Source organism: Felis catus, chromosome A3, assembly GCF_018350175.1.
Source record: "Felis catus isolate Fca126 chromosome A3, F.catus_Fca126_mat1.0, whole genome shotgun sequence".
Lineage (NCBI taxonomy): Eukaryota > Metazoa > Chordata > Mammalia > Carnivora > Felidae > Felis > Felis catus.
In genome coordinates, this window is record NC_058370.1 from 87,152,435 (window position 1) to 87,170,491 (window position 18,057).

Consider the following 18,057-nt stretch of genomic DNA (forward strand, 5'->3'; position numbering starts at 1 on the left):
AGAGAGAGAGAGAGAGACAGAGAGAGACAGAGAGAGAGAGAGAGAGAGAGAGAGAGAGAGAGAGAGAGAGACAGAGAGAGAGAGAGAGAGAGAGACAGAGAGAGACAGAGAGAGACAGAGAGAGAGAATCCCAAGCAGGCTCTATGCTCAGTAAGGAGCCGGACACAGGGCTCAACCCCACAACCCTAGGATCATGACCTGAGCCAAAATCAGGAGTCAGACGCTCAACTGAGCCACCAAGACATCCCTCAAGTCACCTTCTTTAATTATGATAGCTTACCTTACCCATTATCTTCCGCCCATTCATAGCAGCTAGCGCTGCAGCTGCATGACGATGCTCATAAAACTCCACAAAACAATATGGATCATTTCCAGCTGTCTGTTGAAGAAACACAAAAGTCAAATTTAAGTTGTACACTCTTATTACCTTGGAATTACGTCAAGTTTTGTATATCTCAATAATTAGGCCAAGGAGAATGAAGGGTCCATTCTATAAGTAAACCTTCAGATAAGGAAGTAAACACTTAAAAAATGAAATATAGTAATTTTATAGAACATTATCTTCTTTGGGGCACCTGGGTGGCTCAGTTGGTTAAGCCTCTGACTTTGGCTCACATCATGATCTCAGTTTGTGAGTTCGAGCCCCACATCCAGCTATGCACTGAGCGCAGAGCCTACTTCAGATCCTCTGCCTCTTTCTCTGTCCCTCCTCAATGTGAGCCCACACCTCCCCCAATAAACCTTCTCTTTTTAGTGTTATTTTTGAAAAAGACAGAGGGAGCACGCAAGCAGCGGATGAGCAGAGAGAGAGGGAGACACATAATCGGAAGCAGGCTCCAGGCTCTGAGCCGTCAGCACGAGCCCAATATGGGGCTTGAATTCATGAACCGCAAGATCATGACCTGAGTCAATCGGATGCTTAACCAACTGAGCCACCCAGGCACCCCCTCAAAAATAAACATTAAAACAAAACAAAACAAATTATCTTCTTCAACAGGTTATACTATACTACTACATATAACTGAATTTTGTATTAATGATTAAGTGTCCTACTTACGGATGGATGGATATATAAGCTAAACACACATTTCTTATCATATAATTATTTTTTTATGCTACAGACATTAGTTAAGTTTGACCAGACTCATGGTTTCTCAGTGCTGGCTTTTAATGATTTTTTCTCTCCCTTCCCTGTTATGTGTTACCTTTTATTGCTATAAACACACATATATCCTTACTGCTTCTAATTTGCTAAGTAGAAAATCCCACCCAACCTTTTTAAACCTGTTTCTGGCTCTGAAAACTAAAGAGGTTTTCTGGTAAAGGAAGTTTTTAGATCTTAGAATGTGGATGGACTTTCTGGGGCACCTGGGTGGCTCAGTCGGTTGAGTATCTGACTTGCTTTTGGCTTAGGTCATGATCCCAGGGTTGCAGGATCAAGCCTTGAGTTGGGCTCTGTGCTGAGTGTGGAGCCTATTTGAGATTCTCTCTCTCTCCCTCTGCCCCTCTCCCCAGCTTGCATGCTCTCCCTCCGTGAAAAAAAAAAAAAAGGGTGGGGGGCGTCTGGGTGGCTTAGTTGGTTAAGTGTCCAACTTTGGCTCAAGTCATGATCTCACCATTCAGGAGTTCGAGCCCTGCATTGAGCTCTCTGCTGCCAGCATGGAACCTGCTTTGGATACTCTATCCCCTTCTCTCTGCCTCTCCCCTGCTCTTTCTCACTCTCTCTCAAAATAAATAAACTTAAAAAACAAACAAACAAACAAAAAGAATGTGGGCTTTTTGACAATTTTTTGCCTGCTTAGAAGTCTTTTAAAAATTCTCTTCTTTTCTGATGTTTCAAGTATCTGAGGTCTGATAACAGGTGAAGCTTGGATGCTTTACTGTAAATTAAAGCGGCAGAAAAACACCCCTATTTTATACCTATCTGGAAAATATAAAATGACTTTAGAGTCCATTTTTTAATTATTTCCATAATCTAAGTATAATTGTTAAAATAGGAAACTAATTCAAAAGACCAGAATGACACTAAAGAAATATACTATTTTGTTTCAAGCACAATTAATTTTTTAAACAAGTGATTGGCAAGGATTTGTAAAAACGTTAGAGTAAGGAGGCAACCACAAGACAATCATTATTTTATTTTAAAAACATCAGGGTGGCTCAGCCGGTTAAGCGTCTGACTCTTGGTTTTGGCTCAGGTCATGATCTCACAGTTCGTGGGTTTGAGCCCTGCGTGGGGCTCTGTGCTGACAAGGCTGAGCCTGCTTGGGATTCTCTCTCTCCGTCTCTCTCTCCCTCTCTCTGCCCCTCCACGCCGCATTTCTCTCACTCTCAAAATAAATAAAACTTAAAAAAAAAAATCAGAGAATATAAAAATGTTTTAACAATTGCGTAATTCAAACTAATGCTACACTTAATGGTAATTCTATTAGAAAGGTCAGTGTTGTCAGGCATCAGAATGTGATCAGAAAAAACAGCTTACATTTAAGTGTAATCAAATGAAAAAGTATCTTCATTTTACTTAATCTGTACCCAGAAAAAACTGTATTTCTTACATAAAAAGAACCTAAGCATTCACACTATCAGCCTTCATATTCCAAAGACTATAACATTCATAAGTATGAACACCTGTCCAACAGTGTGAATAGACTGGAATTCAGTCTTTTCTTTTAATTTTAGAGAGAGAACTCGAGAGTAGCGGAGAGGGGCAGGAGAGAGAGAATCATAAGCAGGCTCCATACTGAGCGTGGAGCCCAAAGTGGGACTTAATCCCATGACCCTGGGATCATGACCTGAGCCGAAATCAAGTTTTATGCTTAAGTGATGGAGCCAACCATGTGCCCCAGACTTGCCTTTTTATGTATACTATGCTTCAGGGTTAACAGCAATCACAGATGAATGAATTCAATGTTTTTTTCTATACATTATGGTCTGATCGATGGGAACTGCCACCACACAAGAAAAGCTTGAATCGTGACATTTTAAAAGTTAAAAACACTTTCATAAAAAAACAAAAAAACCCACTTTCACAACCTATTATTTTTGACCTAATTTCTCAATGTAATTGTAATAACTGATTTTCCAGATTAGCCAATGACACCACATATAAAACAATGCTGATGCATCAGTGCACATTAAAACAAGAACCTACTATAGTTGTCATCTGCTCAGGAAATGATTAGTTCCATTCTCTTCTTCCTTTATTTATTAGTAAAACAAATTAAACTCATTAGCTAAGACTGATTCAAAAATATTAAAGTTACTAGGAATTTAGACTATATGACCTAATTTTTTTCCTCAAGTTTCATTTATTTAAGTAATCTCGACACCACATGTGGGGCTTGAACTCACAACCCCAAGACCAAGAGTTTTGTGCTCTTCTGAGCCAGCCAGGTGCCCCATTTTTTTTTTTAATGACCTTGCAGGTTTTATTTTTTAAGTTTATTTTTTTTTAAGTAATCTCTATACCCAATGTGAGGCTCAAACTCACAACCCTGAGATCAAGAGTTGCATGTTCTTCTCAGCCAACCAGGCACCTTTGTATAAACTAAGTTCATGGAGGAGGGGCACCTGGCTGGCTTAGTTGGGTGAATATGTGACTCTTGACCTTGGGGTTGTGAGTTCAAGAGTCCCATGTTGGATATAGAGCATATTTAAAAATATAAAAATAAAACTATTCTTTAAAAAAAATTCCTGGAAGTCATGGGTTTAAATTATGTATTAAAAAAGAAGAAAGCTGGGGTGCCTGGGTTGCTCAGTTGGTTGAGCGTCCGACTTTGGCTCAGATCATGATCTCACTGTTCTTGAGTTCGAGCCCCACGTTAGGCTCTGTTCTGATAGCTCGGAGCCTGGAGCCTGCTTCAGATTATGTGTCTCCCTCTCTCTCTGCCCTCGCTCATACTCTGTCTCTCAAAAATAAACATACATTAAAAAAATAAAATAAAAATAAAAAAATAAAAAAGAAGAGAGTTAACTAAGTAAAATACCCTTACATCCATAATCATTTTGCAGTTTTTACAAGGTCCAATCTGGCTAAAGAGCTGGAGAATTAGAGCTTCTGTCACATCTCTGGAAAGGTTGCCGACATATCTGAAACACAAAGAAAAACAACTTACCATTTTACATTTGCTTCTTTTGCATCGGTTTCTAAAGTTGCTTACTGAAAAAGAAATTTGGGGAATAGGTAGATCTCTGCTTTAAACTACACTATTAGGAAGAGATTCTAAGTTTGTGAGAACTTCAAATTTTCTTTCAAAGCAGATGTATGACATGTTACTTGTAAATACGTTGACACCACTAGTAGAGGAGAATCTTATGTATGTGTGTTTAGTCAAGGTTTTGCAAATTAAACCTGTTCTTTGTTTCTAAGTTTGTAGGCTTACCTTAGGAAGATACACTTTAAAAAATCTCAAATGAATTATTAGATGTGTAGAATATTTTATAAAATTGATTTTGGGAAGCTTTGCAGTTAGTTCTACTTCTACAGTATTACTGAGAACATTAAAATTTCCTCAATTTTTAATTCACACAATTCCCCTTATACTATCGAACCAATACTTTGGTTTACACAATATATTTTTGAAAAATCATGGGTAAATCAGCACCTGTTGCACATGGTCACGAAGGGATGGGAAATCTTCCAATGAATATTACTAATCAGTGAAGTATAGAGGGAGGAGGATTCCAGACTTTTAACAGATAATATGCCTTGGTGACTAACAAATGTAATTAATGTAAATGGTGTATTACAGGACCACATGACTGGGATAATCTTTAAAGGGTTTAAAGAAATTTTAAAAATGGGATTTTGAAATGAGATTACTTCTAGATATGTTAAGAGTTGGAGGTCTATCACTTCTGAAATCAGAAAGCGTCTCCCAACAACTGTAATTGCTCATTTTTCTCCCCAGAAAAATAAACATCCACACATGCCAGAAAGTATAGATTCAATTCCTTCCTTCCATTTACTCGTTCAATAGACATGTATTTAGTGCTTACCACAAAAGCACTGGAATAGGTTAAAATGGCCAAGGGAGAAGGACTGAGTCCTCAGAAACAATGAACAACATTTAAAGATCAGGTAATGATACTCAAACATCAACAGCAACATCTATACCCAACAACAATTTTTCCAGTATCAGAGGTTATTACATCAGGTCCTTTTCCTGAACATTGGTAATTAAAGGGAAGGAATTAAGCATTCATCTTGCCCTGAGTAGAAACTCCAGTGTGGTATAATCTAATAGCTCTAGTTGATGAGGGTGAAACTCTCATTTACAGAAAAATGCTGGTCAATAAGTGTAGAGAGAATTAAATTAGTAAACAATGCGTAAGCCCTACTGAAATGATTAAGTCAGGCAAGAATCATTAATGGATGCAAAACCATTACATGAAAGGATGGTGTGAAAATGGATATTTGCAGGGTCCCAAAGTTATAACACAGATTACTTAACATTGTAAAGGGAAAACTCTACCCTAAGAGAGAGCTTTGGCTGTTTCACCACTGAGGGCCAGTGATCAAAACTTTAAATCATTTTATGGATGGACGAGAAATTGTGTTGTGTTGTACAATATAAATTACACAGTATCACCTATGAAGTATTGAAATAAACTAACTTGAATCTAGTCAAGGTTAAATTCAGACCTAAGTTTATAGAATATTGGACATATAAAACAATTATACAAATTCAGATATGAAGTATTATATAAGACAGCTTGTTTGATCTATTTATTATTTGAGAGAGAGAGGGAAAGAGAGAGACCACACGCATATGAGCATGGGGGAGAGGCAAAGGGAGAGAGAGAGAGAAATCTTAAGCAGGATCCATGCTCAGTGCTGAGCCCAATGCAGGGCTCTCGATCCCATGACTCCAGGATCATGACCTGTGCAGACATGAGACCTGAGTGGAAATCAAGAGTCGGACACTTAAACTCACTGAGTCCCCCGGTGCCCGTTTGATCTCTTTTAAAAAAAAACGTTGTCCTGGGGTGCCCACTTGGCTCAGTTGGTTAAGCATCTGACCTTTGGTTCAGGTCAAGATCTCATGGCTTGTGCCCTAACGCCACACAGCCTGCTTCAGATCCCGTCTCTCTTTCCCTCCCCAACTCGTGCACACGTGTGTCCTCTCTCAAAAAATAAACAATGATAATAATTTAAAAATTGTCCTAGGGGTGCATGGGTGGCTCAGTTAAGTGTCTGACTCTTAAAAAATATATAAATAAATAGTCCTAAAAAAATTAAAAAGAGTGGGCTGTTCTTGATTAAAAGAAACTTGAGGGGCACCTGGATGGCTCAGTCAGTTGAGTGTCGGGACTCTTGATTTCAGTTCAGGTCATAATCTCAGGGTCATGGAATCAAACCCGTGTCAGGCTCCACACTGAGCATGGAGCCTACTTAAGATTCTCTCTCTCCTTCCTCTGCCCCTCTCCCTGATGAATATGCTGGCTCTCTCTCTCTCAAATAAATAAAATGAAAACAAAATTTTTTTTTGAAAGACATGGACAACCAAATACAATGACTAATCCTTAACTGTAACCTAGATTTGGGGAGGAGGGTTAGCTTTTTCTTGCAGAATTCTAATCAATAAATGTGGAAGGAATGAGGGAAATCGCCACTAAACCACTACAGTAATAACTGCTATTGGCAAGATCCACCCATGGATCTTTTACTTGATGAAAATTTTAAGTAGAAATAGAATATGTGTAGAGCCTCAAAGTATCTCCTCTGAAATATTTAATGATTGGTTCTAACCAATGAATCGGTTCTCTTAATGTATATCCACATCTCCCTCTATGAAATGAAGCTTAATTTCACTCTTCTTGAGTGTAGGCTAGTCTTAGTGACTCAATTCTAACGAACAGTGTTTAAAAAAAAAAAAAAGTAGTCACTGTATAGTGGGAGAAACCCTCTCAAGAATGCCACAGTCATGAAAGACATCTCCTCCTCACATATTAAAGGAGAGTGAAGAGATGAGACGACTATATGCAATGTAGTATCCTGGATTGGATCCTGGAATAGAAAAAGGACATTAGTAGAAAAACTGAGGAAACTGGAATAAACCTTGTAGTTAATAACAGTATTGTACCAATGCCAATTTCTTAGTTTTGATAACTATACCATGGTTTTGTAAGATTTCTACATTAAAGGAGGCTGGGTGAAGGTTATGTGAGAACTCTGTACCATCTTTTCAACTCTTCTATGCCTATTTTCACCTGACTCATAGCTATAAGAAAATCTTAGGATTGCATATGTCTAAATGAAAAAAAAAATGGCTCTTCCGAAAATTTAATTCTACCATCTACTCTCCTAAAGCTAGATAATCTAGTGACAAGCAGGCAGTATTTAGGGAACCAAAATGCTATCATCTACTCTTCCCAAAATTGTCCAATTTTCTGAGTGATATTACCTACTTTGAAGATATGTAATTTTTTTAAAAAGCTACTTTAAAAAGCACTGGGATTTGTATTGCTTTACAATTGTTTATTTAATGCGGACTGCTGCTTACTGTAAGCTCCAGGAGCCTCTTACATATAAATTTTACATACACCTGTTTAGAGAAATGCTTTTTAGGAGAAGTTACACAAACAACTTGCTCTCAACCTTCAACACCATTAAAATAAACTGCAAGTAACATATATAACATTTTCATATCAAACAAATCAAACAGCAAAATATTTTTCTTCCTCATGCAAATAAAAATAACCCATATTAGTTTTGCTTCTTAACAATAAGTTAAAATAATACCTACCTACTTCAAATTTTTAGCAGCTTAATGTTTCCAAATCTATTTGCTAAATAAATATTAATCTGAAACAGAAAGCCCAAATTTAAAATCTGCAGACCCTTTTTATACTCATACTTTCAATGGAAAAATAAACAAGTTTCTTATAGTTTGTAGAACACGCCATACTTTACAAAATTCATTCTCATTTAGTTTCTTTAGCTGTTCCATACTTTGTCACATACTACTCTGTTACTGAAGCCAAGAGGATTTCCAATTAACAGCACAGATTTAAGTTACATGTGTAGTTGGTTACTTATTTTTTGGGGAGCGCTGCCAAGCATCTTGCTTCCTAGTTTTAGAGAAATCCTCATTCTATGGCAGAGGCTCACTTCTCTATAGAAGCCGGAAAGTCTTGATATGGTTTTGTAGTCTCCCCTGCATGTGATCTAGGCGAGGTTGATTAGAGTAACTAGTCCTGAGAACAGAAGACAAAGATAGACAAACAGAAGACAAAGACGCAGAGACTGAAGAAAATCCATTTTGGTGGCAAACAGCAGTGGAGTCCCATGTCCAGTGAAAGTGGAGGCTGTGGTATCTGGTTCTCAGTGGATGTGATAGTAGCATCCTGAGAGTTTGTGGCCTGACAGCAGTCTCTCTTTCCTGAACATTTTCTAGGTCAGGTTCCATAACCTTCCTGCAAATGTGGGAGTATCCAATAGCTTGTTTTTATAAATTCTTTTACTGCTTAAATTTTTTGCTCCTTGCATTAAAAAAAAATCCCGAGCCTGTTTCCGATTCTGTGTCTCCCTCTCTCTCTGCTCCTCCCCCATTCATGCTCTGTCTCTCTCTGTCCCAAAAATAAATAAAAACGTTGAAGAAAAAAAAAAATTAAAAAAAAAAAATCCCAACTGATACAAAAATTGATACCGGAGCAGCAGTAAGCCAAGGTTCTCTGTCAAGTCTATTAGACCACTAAACAAAAATGTAATTTTCTTACATTTATATAAGTTTTTATTTTTCAAATGCTTTTTTTTAAACATTAAACTATCCCTTTTTAGCTGTTCCATGGATTTCTTGTTAACAGCATAGACTGAAGTATCCTATGTTGATATTTATTATACCAACATTGAGATTATGTGCCAATCCTGTGTAGAACTGTTATGGCAAACAGACTTCCATGGACTAAAAAATATCTTCCTGGGGCAACTGGACAGATATGAATAGGAACTGTATATATTAGCTAACAATAGTGTACCAAAATAGTTTCTTTAATATGAAAATTGTATTGTGGCTATGTAAGACAATGCCCTTGTTCTTAGGAAATACATGGCAAAGCATTTAGGCCTGAAATGTCAGGTCTTCTCAAATGGTTCATTCAAAAAATATACTTGGATAAGGCAAATTTGGCTATTAGCAACTGGTAAATCCACAAAAAAGGTACCTACGTCCTCAACGTAGTATTTTTTTTTTACTTTTCTGTGGGTTTTAAGTTTTTCAAAATGAAAAACTACTCGAGAAGAATCAATGGAAAAAGTCATCAATGCTACCAATTAACACTCAACAGTTCTGCCAGGGATAGGATTTCACACCAATTTAATATACATTTTCGAAGCTGATAATAAAGTTCAAATAGTTATAAAACTGGAATCCAAAATGTTTAAAATACTCATTTTTATTAGTATAGCTCTAGAAAATTTAACCTACAGTAAAAATTTACAAAGCAGAATGCTGTATTGGGTTTGACATGCAAACATTGTATCGAAGTGCAGAATTTGCTAGGACGCTTCTGTAAATGAGTTAAAAACATGAATAAGTTTTTATCTAATGGCAAATTCCTTAAGAGTAGAGATTCTCATTTTTATTCATAGTATATATCTAGTGTTGAAAGCCCTACCTGGAACATTTTAAGTACTCTGTAAATACCTGTCAAAGAGATAACTGTAGGCTCTCAGAATTACTATCGAACATTTCCAATTTGCTAGATAATTATCCCATTTTGCTGATTCAGAAGGAAATGTGTCTTTTACTAATTATGAAATCATGTAGAACAGCAAACGCTTGTACATATACATCAGCTTCATAACCTATTACTTAACAATTGTCACTTTTCTGATACCTGAACCTCTTAGTAGCTGGCACTTCCTTCACTTGGGAGTTCTGACCATATCCCTAAACCAGCCTGAATAAATGTATCTAAAGCTGTGCCTCAAGACATCCTAAGACTCCATGCTCTCAAGACTGTTCTCATTTTTATATTTTGCAACAAACTAACATTTTTAAAGATTTTAAAGTAATCCCTACACCCCAGTGGGGCTGGAATTTACAACCCAGAGATCAAGAGTCCACATGCTCTACCAACTGAGCCAACCAGGTGTGTCACAAACATTTTTAATTAACTTTTTAAAAGTTCATTTGTTTTGGGAGAGAGAGGGAGAGAATCCCAAGCAGGTTCCACACTCTCAGTGCAGAGCCCACATGGGGCTCAATCCCACGAACTGTTGAGATCATGACCTGGGCCAAAATCAAGACAACACTTAACTGAACCACCCAGCTGCCCCCAAACTTTTTAGATGACTGATATTACACATTTGTAAACAAACCTACTAATTTTTGACTTCATTCTCACACCCCACTTCCAGTCTCTTGGTAATTCCTGTTGCTCTACTTTCAAAATATACCCAAATCAAACCACTTCTCACAATGTCTCCTAGGTACTGCTGACAAGAAATTGAACACTGGCAATCTCTAAGTTAACAATGATGAACGCTCATCTGTGGCAAATGAAGGTATTTCCTCTGAGCCACTTAGGTACACAGATGACACTGAGATTTAGACTGCCTTTTCCTCAAGAATGAAAATCTTGATTCATTGCTTGGAATTATACCAGCTTTTAAAACAAACGTAGTGATCACTTACCACAGACTAGATACTGTGCTAAGAACATATTAAAAAGACCCTGACTTGCAGGATCATTAAAACAAACATTTTATATAAAAAGTAAAAACACTGCTGGGAAAACTTGTGCGTTTAAGTAACTTACTCATGTTTAATCAAGACTGGTCTTACTGGAAGAATGGGGAGTTTTGGTTGAGGAGGTAGAAACCAGGGAGATAACAGGCAATGTTAAAGCATGGACTACTTTAGGGAAAAGATTCTTGGATGGAGTGTTCTAGTAAATAATACAAAGCACATTTAGCAGTAAGAGTTAAGAGTTGAGGACAGTAGAGTTGCAGGATGATGAACAAAAAGGTATATGACCCTGGGTGAGTTACTTAAATTTCAAGCTTAGCTCTTCCTCAGCTGCAAAAATGGACTTTTTACTGCAGAGTTCTGATGAAGATTAAACAAGCATATAAAGCATTTAACAAAGAACCTAGCAATCATATGCATTCAGTAAGTATTTGAATAAAATTTCCTTCATTATTTCTCCTGCAATGGTTGGTCCCCTGTCCCCATACTAGTACAATTTAACTACCTGCTTTTGTAGACTGGCCTGAGAAAGCTGAAGTTGTCTTCATTATTTGATATTCCCAAATCAACGTAATAAAAAGGTTAAGTTCCCAGATATTTCTGGCAGTTTCTGAAATTAAAAATTTCAAAATAATGTAAGAATCTTAAATTTAAAGACATTATAAAAGATGAGCAGTGCTTAATCCAATATGCTGCTGGCTATCATACTTCTAGCAAAGAGGCAGGAGGAAAAAACGGTTTCCATAAAGCCTATGAGGCTAATAGTTTTTTAAGGAATATTAATCTACAATCTTTCAAAAAACAAGGGACACCCTTGCTTTTTGCAATAATTCTTGCATCATATTAAGAAGATATTCAAAGTAACAGATTACCAGATAAACTAGCAAAAAGTGTACTGATCTCTTAAGAAAACAAGTGTAACTATAGTTCTCACAGATTAAAAACGGAAACACTTTTGGCGGTGAAAAAATAATCGATCAACTTTCGTCACAACTGTAACATCTACAAAGTTTCAGAAAGAAACCTGAAATTGTATTTTTAACGCATGGAGTTCTCAAATCGCCAGTATTCTAAAAATAAAAGCAAAAAGCCAGGTCAAAAATTCATCGGGCCTTTTCTTCTTTTCGGGAAAAGCAACAAAGGCAAAATCACCTCTTCAGAGAATACTTGGAAAAACAAAGGAGAACGCTGTGGGGGAAGCAACGTGACAAAGAAAATATCCCCAGCTGAGATCATTTAACACTAACAAATCTCAGAGGTGACTAAATCTGTTAAGGTATTTATCAACTGTTGCTTCAAAAAATCTGCCCGCTTGTTCAGCCAACATGTCAATCACAAAGTAGCAAGCGATGATAAAAATGCATTAAATCCATTTCCCCTCAGTCGAGAGCTATATACACCTCCGGGTGAGATTTCCATTTCAAAAAAAGCAGTTTCCAAATCCTTACGGTGTTGGGTTTTCGGCTTTATGGTCGGGGGAGGGGGCACTACAAAAGGAAAGCCAAAGAGAGGTTAAAGAAAACTATTTGGCTTTTTTCCAACTGGCAACTGCAACAATAAAGTTTATCTCACTAAAAATTGAGCACAGGTAGCCTCAAGAGAAAAGCTATCAACAAGAAGCAAATGAAAGGAAGAGGAGAGTTTCTGGAGGAAATCAAAGTGAAATGAGAGACGGCTATAGAGATCAAAAGAGGTTAATGAAGAAGGTGGGGGGAGCGGGAAAAACAGAGAAGGAAAGCATGGGACAAAGAGAAAGGTTCACGGAGTTCTGAAAAAAGGTTTGAATGAAAAAGTCTTTTCTCCAGGCCTACGACCACAGACGGCCCGTGGCGGGGCCAAAGGCCACGCTATGGTGTAGCTCAGGCGATGCGATTAATTCAGAGGGCTGAGCCCCTCTCCCTCCACCTTGTCCTTTCACAGCCCGGGGCTGGGTCTCTAAGCATCCAGGTGTGCGCTACGGAGAAGAGCCGTGATATCTGGGAGTTCACAGAGAACAATAGGCTGGGGAGCGCGCCGAGCCGAGGCCTCCCTCCGGGACGACCACCATCCCGCCCCCCTCATCGCTGCCCCAGACTCACAGAGTCTTGGGCATCTCGTCCTCCATGGCTGCTGCTGTCGCGGCGGCGCCTCCGGGTCCAGCTCCCTACCCTTTACTACCTCCCAAATCTTTTGAGCGGCTATGGCTGCGGAATAGCGGGGTTTCTCGGCTGACCGGAGGTTACTCCGTCTACTCCTTCCGCGGCAATTACACTAAACCCCCTGGCGCAACGCGAACAATGAAGCCCCGATACAAGATGGCGGCGAGCCGGGAGTTTAGGAGCAGCCAGCGAAGTGACCCGGGCCGCGCAGGCGCAGAATAATCTTGCACTTTCAACCTCCCTCAATCCATAGGTTCACTTGTTGCGCAGCCGCTCTTCTAGCCGACACTAGGGATGTCTCAGACTGCGCAGGCGTAAGGATTAACTAGTTCGTTACTTGTGTAGTTTTTTGTCATACGGTTCCAAATTCGAATGTTTCAACAGTGAGTTATAATGAAAGAGAAATCTTCTTGGAAATTAAAAATTCTAAGTGTTTCCCGAGGAAGAAAAGAGTGACAGTATTCAAATCATCTCATAGCAAAAGCTGCTTGCGCCGCCCGGGAATCGAACCCGGGTCGCAAGAATGGGAATCTTGCATGATACCACTACACCAGCGGCGCTGGTGGCCAGCTACCTTGCTGAAGTATTTTAGAACTTTCTACAAGCAAGCATTTGTTCCTACATGAGGATGTTTGTTCATTCAAAAATAATAATAATGGTCTACAGTCTGCTATTTTTCATCGTTATAAAAAAGGATATTGTCTTCTCTCATCCCAATACAGTTGAGTGGGATTCCTATTTCCATTAAATTATTGTTCATTAAATGTGCATTAGAAATAATTTGTCTTGATGTTAACCAAATTTTTGAGAACCAGGAAAATATTTTCAGATATTTTCATTTCCTTGGTATACTCAATGCACTTTGGAAAATACTTAAGAAAGATTTACTTAATGCAAATCGGTCAAATAATCCTAAAACCAAATGAATCTGAAGATATACAAATTTTAGTCCTCCTCGAAGGAGGCGGAAAAATTAGGACTCTGAGATGTGGTTCAATGTAGTCATTAAACATTTCGTGTTGCATTTTATAAATTATGTGAAATATTTTTATATTTATTTTTGTGAAATATTTTTAAACATAGGAGAATGTACACATCCAAAAACGTGGTATCCTCTTTAGAATAGTTTCTTTAGGCTACACCCTAAGATTTACATTTTTGGAATTGTCTTTCGAATCTGTGGCACATTCTTCATTTTACTCAAAGATATTAAATATTAGTCTTTTGAAGATGAATAAGACGAGAGTTAATAGTGGGTAGTATTTTTAAAATAGCTTTTTGTGATATAATTCACCCATTTGAAGTATACGGTTCAGTGGTTTTAGTTTATTCACAAAGATGTGCAACCATTACTATGATCAATTTTAGAACACTTTCATTACTCCAAAAACAAAATTCTTATAAATTAGCTATCACTCTCTATCCCCCACCCCATCCAACTTCCTACTCACTAATCTATTGCTACAGATTTGCCTATCCTGGGAATATCATATAAATGGAATCATACAACATGTGGTTCTTCGTGACTGGCTTCTTTCACAATGCTTTTTACGGTTCATACAAGTTGTAGCGTGTATCAATACTTCATTTGTTTTTTGGCCAAAGAATATGCCATTGTATGGATATAGCACAAGTATCTTTTAAACTTTAAAACCTTTATGAAAAATTTATTATGTTGTTTTGTAAGTTTTAAATTATTATATATTATGTATTATATGAGTATATATTTGTATATGTCATATAAATATATATTATTTGTTAACATATATTATATAAATATAAATTTATATATAAAATACATATAATAGGTTACTCCTGCTTTTGTCTTATTTTTCTACTACAATGTTGCAGTAAGCATCCTAGTACCTATATCCTTATAACTGATTCTTTTATTTCTTTAGAATAGTTTCCCAAATGTGGGATTTTTGAATTAGATGGTATATTTATATATACGTATATTATACATATAATACATTATACATATATATACATATATATACATATATATACATATATACATATATACATATATATGTATATATATACATATACATATATATACATATATATACATATATATACATATATATACATATATATACATATATACATATATATACATATATATGTATTATACATATATATACATATAATATATATACGTATAATATAATATATTATACATATAACATATATATATTTATAAAACAGATAACTGTTTTTAACAGGTTTTAGTTATTGACACCCCCATCAACAATGTTTAAAAGTCAGTTCCGGAGATCTCATCCATTCCACTCTGTTTTCTCTTTCATTGAGGTATTAGTCTTATTAATTTTTGCTAATATGATAGATGAAAAATTGTACATGTTGGTTTTAATTTGCATTTTTAAACTACTACTGAAGTTGAGTATCTCTTTCCATGTATTTCATTTTTTGAAGAACTTTATTAAAAAAAACTTTGGGGGGTGCCTGGGTGGCTCCGGTTATGATCTCACGGTTTGTGGGTTTGAACCCTGTGTGGAGCTCTGTGCTGACAGCTCAGAGCCTGGAGCCTGCTTCGGATTCTGTGTCTCTCCCTCTCTCTGCCCCTCCTCTGCTCATGCTCTGGTCTCTCTCTCTCTCTCAAATATAAATGGACATTTAAAAAAAAAAAATGAGAGGAAGATAGAGATTTCCCACTTACTCCACACCTCCACATTTGCATACACGTGTTTTGTTTTGTTTTTTAATCATTGGCACTTGCTTTGTCTTTTGTGAAATGCCTATTTATATAGGCTGTATTTATATTGAGTTGTTTACCTCTTACCAATTTGTAGAGCTCTTTTTGTTTGCAATATATACCACAATCTTGACTGTCATATTAGTGACAGCTATTTTTCTCATGTATTATTTTTTTTAACGTTTCAAATTCTATCTTTTGCCATCTGACAAATATGTTGATCTTTTCTTATATTGCTTCTGAATTTCCTGTCTTCCCTAACAGATAGTAAATATTATTTAGGTTATGTAGAATAAGAAAAAAGTTAGATGTGAGGAAGGAAGAAGGTATGAAAATGAATTTTTTCAAGGTAGTTTCAAAAAAGTTAAAAAAACATGGAGCAGTGGCAGAATTATAGATTTAAGTGTTGTCAAAAAATAAGCAAAGCCAGCACTAAAGTTTTACTTTTAATCAGTATATATGCAATATACTATTGCAATAGGGAAGAGTCCATAGTAAACTGGACTCAACTTTGATTTGTACAGATGTAACCTGGCATTTTGAAGGGAGAATAGGGATGGGGATGAGCAGGGGCACAGTAGAGTCCAGGAAGCGAAAAATTACAAAAGTTGAGAGAAAGGGTGGTAACTTTCTCAGTTAGGCCCCTACCCTCCCGAGAGGCTATGAGACAGGGGCTCTATCTTCATGTGTTGGCTGGAACAAGCAGTAAAGTCTTTTGTCAGCCTTGAGTTTTCTCAGGCAGACAGTTTAAAGGTAGCTAGGGTCGTCCTAAGGACATAGCTTTGAGCTGTTAGAAAATGTTAGTGTTTTGTTCGAGTCTTAATAAGCCAAGGTTGAGGCCTGTCTAGTTGAGAAGATTGCTCAGAGGAGCTTGGCTGGAGTTTGGTCAAGGAGAAAACCTTAGTCAGTGTTTAGCCTACTAGGGAGACTGCTTTCTTGAACAGCACTCCTTTGAATGAATGTTTGTTATATCACCTTATTATTACTCTTCGTATATGTGGTAACAGTTTTCCTCCATGGCCTTTTTAAAAATCTTTTGGGGTTTCAGTGGCAGTGTTATTTTGAAAGAGTAAGAGTGCAGAATGAGAAAGCCTTTGACCCACCTTCCACTTTGCAAGTCCTTTACACTGTCTCTTCACTGAGAGTTCTTTCAGTAAACTGTTTCCCAAGGTTTCATCAGCAGCAGTGAAAGTTTCCAAATATGACACCCATATCAAGGTCACTAACATGGTCAATTCTAATGAACACATATTCATTGAAGGCCTAGTAGGCTTAACACACTAAGGTGTTGTGGGGATAATGTAGTTTGGAAAAAGGAAATTAAAAGACACACAGAGTGTAGTGCTTTCTTTGTAACTTCTAGATGTAGTGAAAAATGAGGCTTAATCTTCATATTTTTATGTTCTTAACTAGAAGTGTTTGTTTCTTGTATGATTTGCATCTTGTTCTATTAACACCTTTGCTGTCCTCTTCTTCTTCTGCTTTACTCGCCTCCTTGCTGTTCCTCAAACATGCCAGGTGTTTTTTTTTTTTTTAATTTTTTTTTTCAACGTTTATTTATTTTTGGGACAGAGAGAGACAGAGCATGAACGGGGGAGGGGCAGAGAGAGAGGGAGACACAGAATCAGAAACAGGCTCCAGGCTCTGAGCCATCAGCCCAGAGCCCGACGCGGGGCTCGAACTCACGGACCGCGAGATCGTGACCTGGCTGAAGTCGGACGCTTAACCGACTGCGCCACCCAGGCGCCCCGACCAGGTGTTTTTCTTACCTAGAAAGCTCTTTCCCCAGATACTTGCCTGATCTACTCCATCACTTCCTGCAACATTTTGCTCAAATGCTATCCTGCTCAATGAGGCCTACCAGGACCATCCTATCTAAAATTGCAACCCATTCCTCATTCCTCTTACCCCACTCTATATAATGTATAATTTACTTATTTATTCTAATGATCATATCTCCCTCCAGTAGAATGCCAGCTTCATTAAAATAAAACTTTAAAAAAAATCTGTTTTGTTTACTGACTTTTCTCAAGCACCTAGAACATCGCTTGCCACTCGGAACTCAAAAAAATTTGTCCAATGAATGAATGCTCTTTGCATTGGATTTTACACTCCCTTTTTCCAAGTTCAATCTTTCTTTCTATTCAACTTATTTTCCTTCCATCCATACTATTCTACATATTCATATACTGGGTTTTTATTTTGTTTTCTTTTTTGGAGGGGAGGTGAAGAGTGGAGATGGTGTAATTTTAATTACAGAAAGGGATCTTATAAACCCATCACTCACTCAGTCACTAGTTTTTCTCACCTATTTAAATTTTTTTAAATGTTTATTTATTTTTGAGAGAGAGAGAGACACACACACAGTGTGAGCAGGGGAGGTGCAGAGAGAGAGGGAGACACAGAATCTGAAGCAGGCTTCAGGCTCCTTGCTGTCAGCACAGACCGGCTCCAACCCACAAACTGAACCCGGAGATCATAAGCTGAGCCAAAGTCCAGCTCTTAA

General features: G+C 37.4%; 1 protein-coding gene and 1 non-coding gene across 17 annotated transcripts in view; both read right to left on the reverse strand.

Moving 5' to 3' along the window:
* Nucleotides 1-13,107, reverse strand: part of TIA1 (TIA1 cytotoxic granule associated RNA binding protein) — a 33,017-nt gene extending 19,910 nt beyond the window's left edge. For 2 of the 16 annotated variants that reach the window (XM_023251734.2, XM_006930168.5), the window contains exons 1-3: nt 12,773-13,049; nt 3,993-4,089; nt 281-379 (exon numbers count right to left, since the gene is read on the reverse strand). In XM_023251734.2, the coding sequence (XP_023107502.1) occupies nt 281-379; nt 3,993-4,089; nt 12,773-12,798 (222 nt within the window). In that variant the 5' untranslated portion in view covers nt 12,799-13,049. Of the gene's footprint in view, nt 1-280; nt 380-3,986; nt 4,090-11,199; nt 11,305-12,772 lie in introns of those variants that run through there. The other 14 variants (XM_006930164.5, XM_011281107.4, XM_003984094.6 and 11 more) reach the window with 11 other exon arrangements.
* A 214-nt stretch (nt 13,108-13,321) lies between these two features.
* On the reverse strand, nt 13,322-13,392 carry TRNAG-CCC. Its single transcript has one exon. It is a non-coding gene; the product is annotated as a tRNA-Gly (tRNA).
* Nucleotides 13,393-18,057: the final 4,665 nt, after the last annotated feature.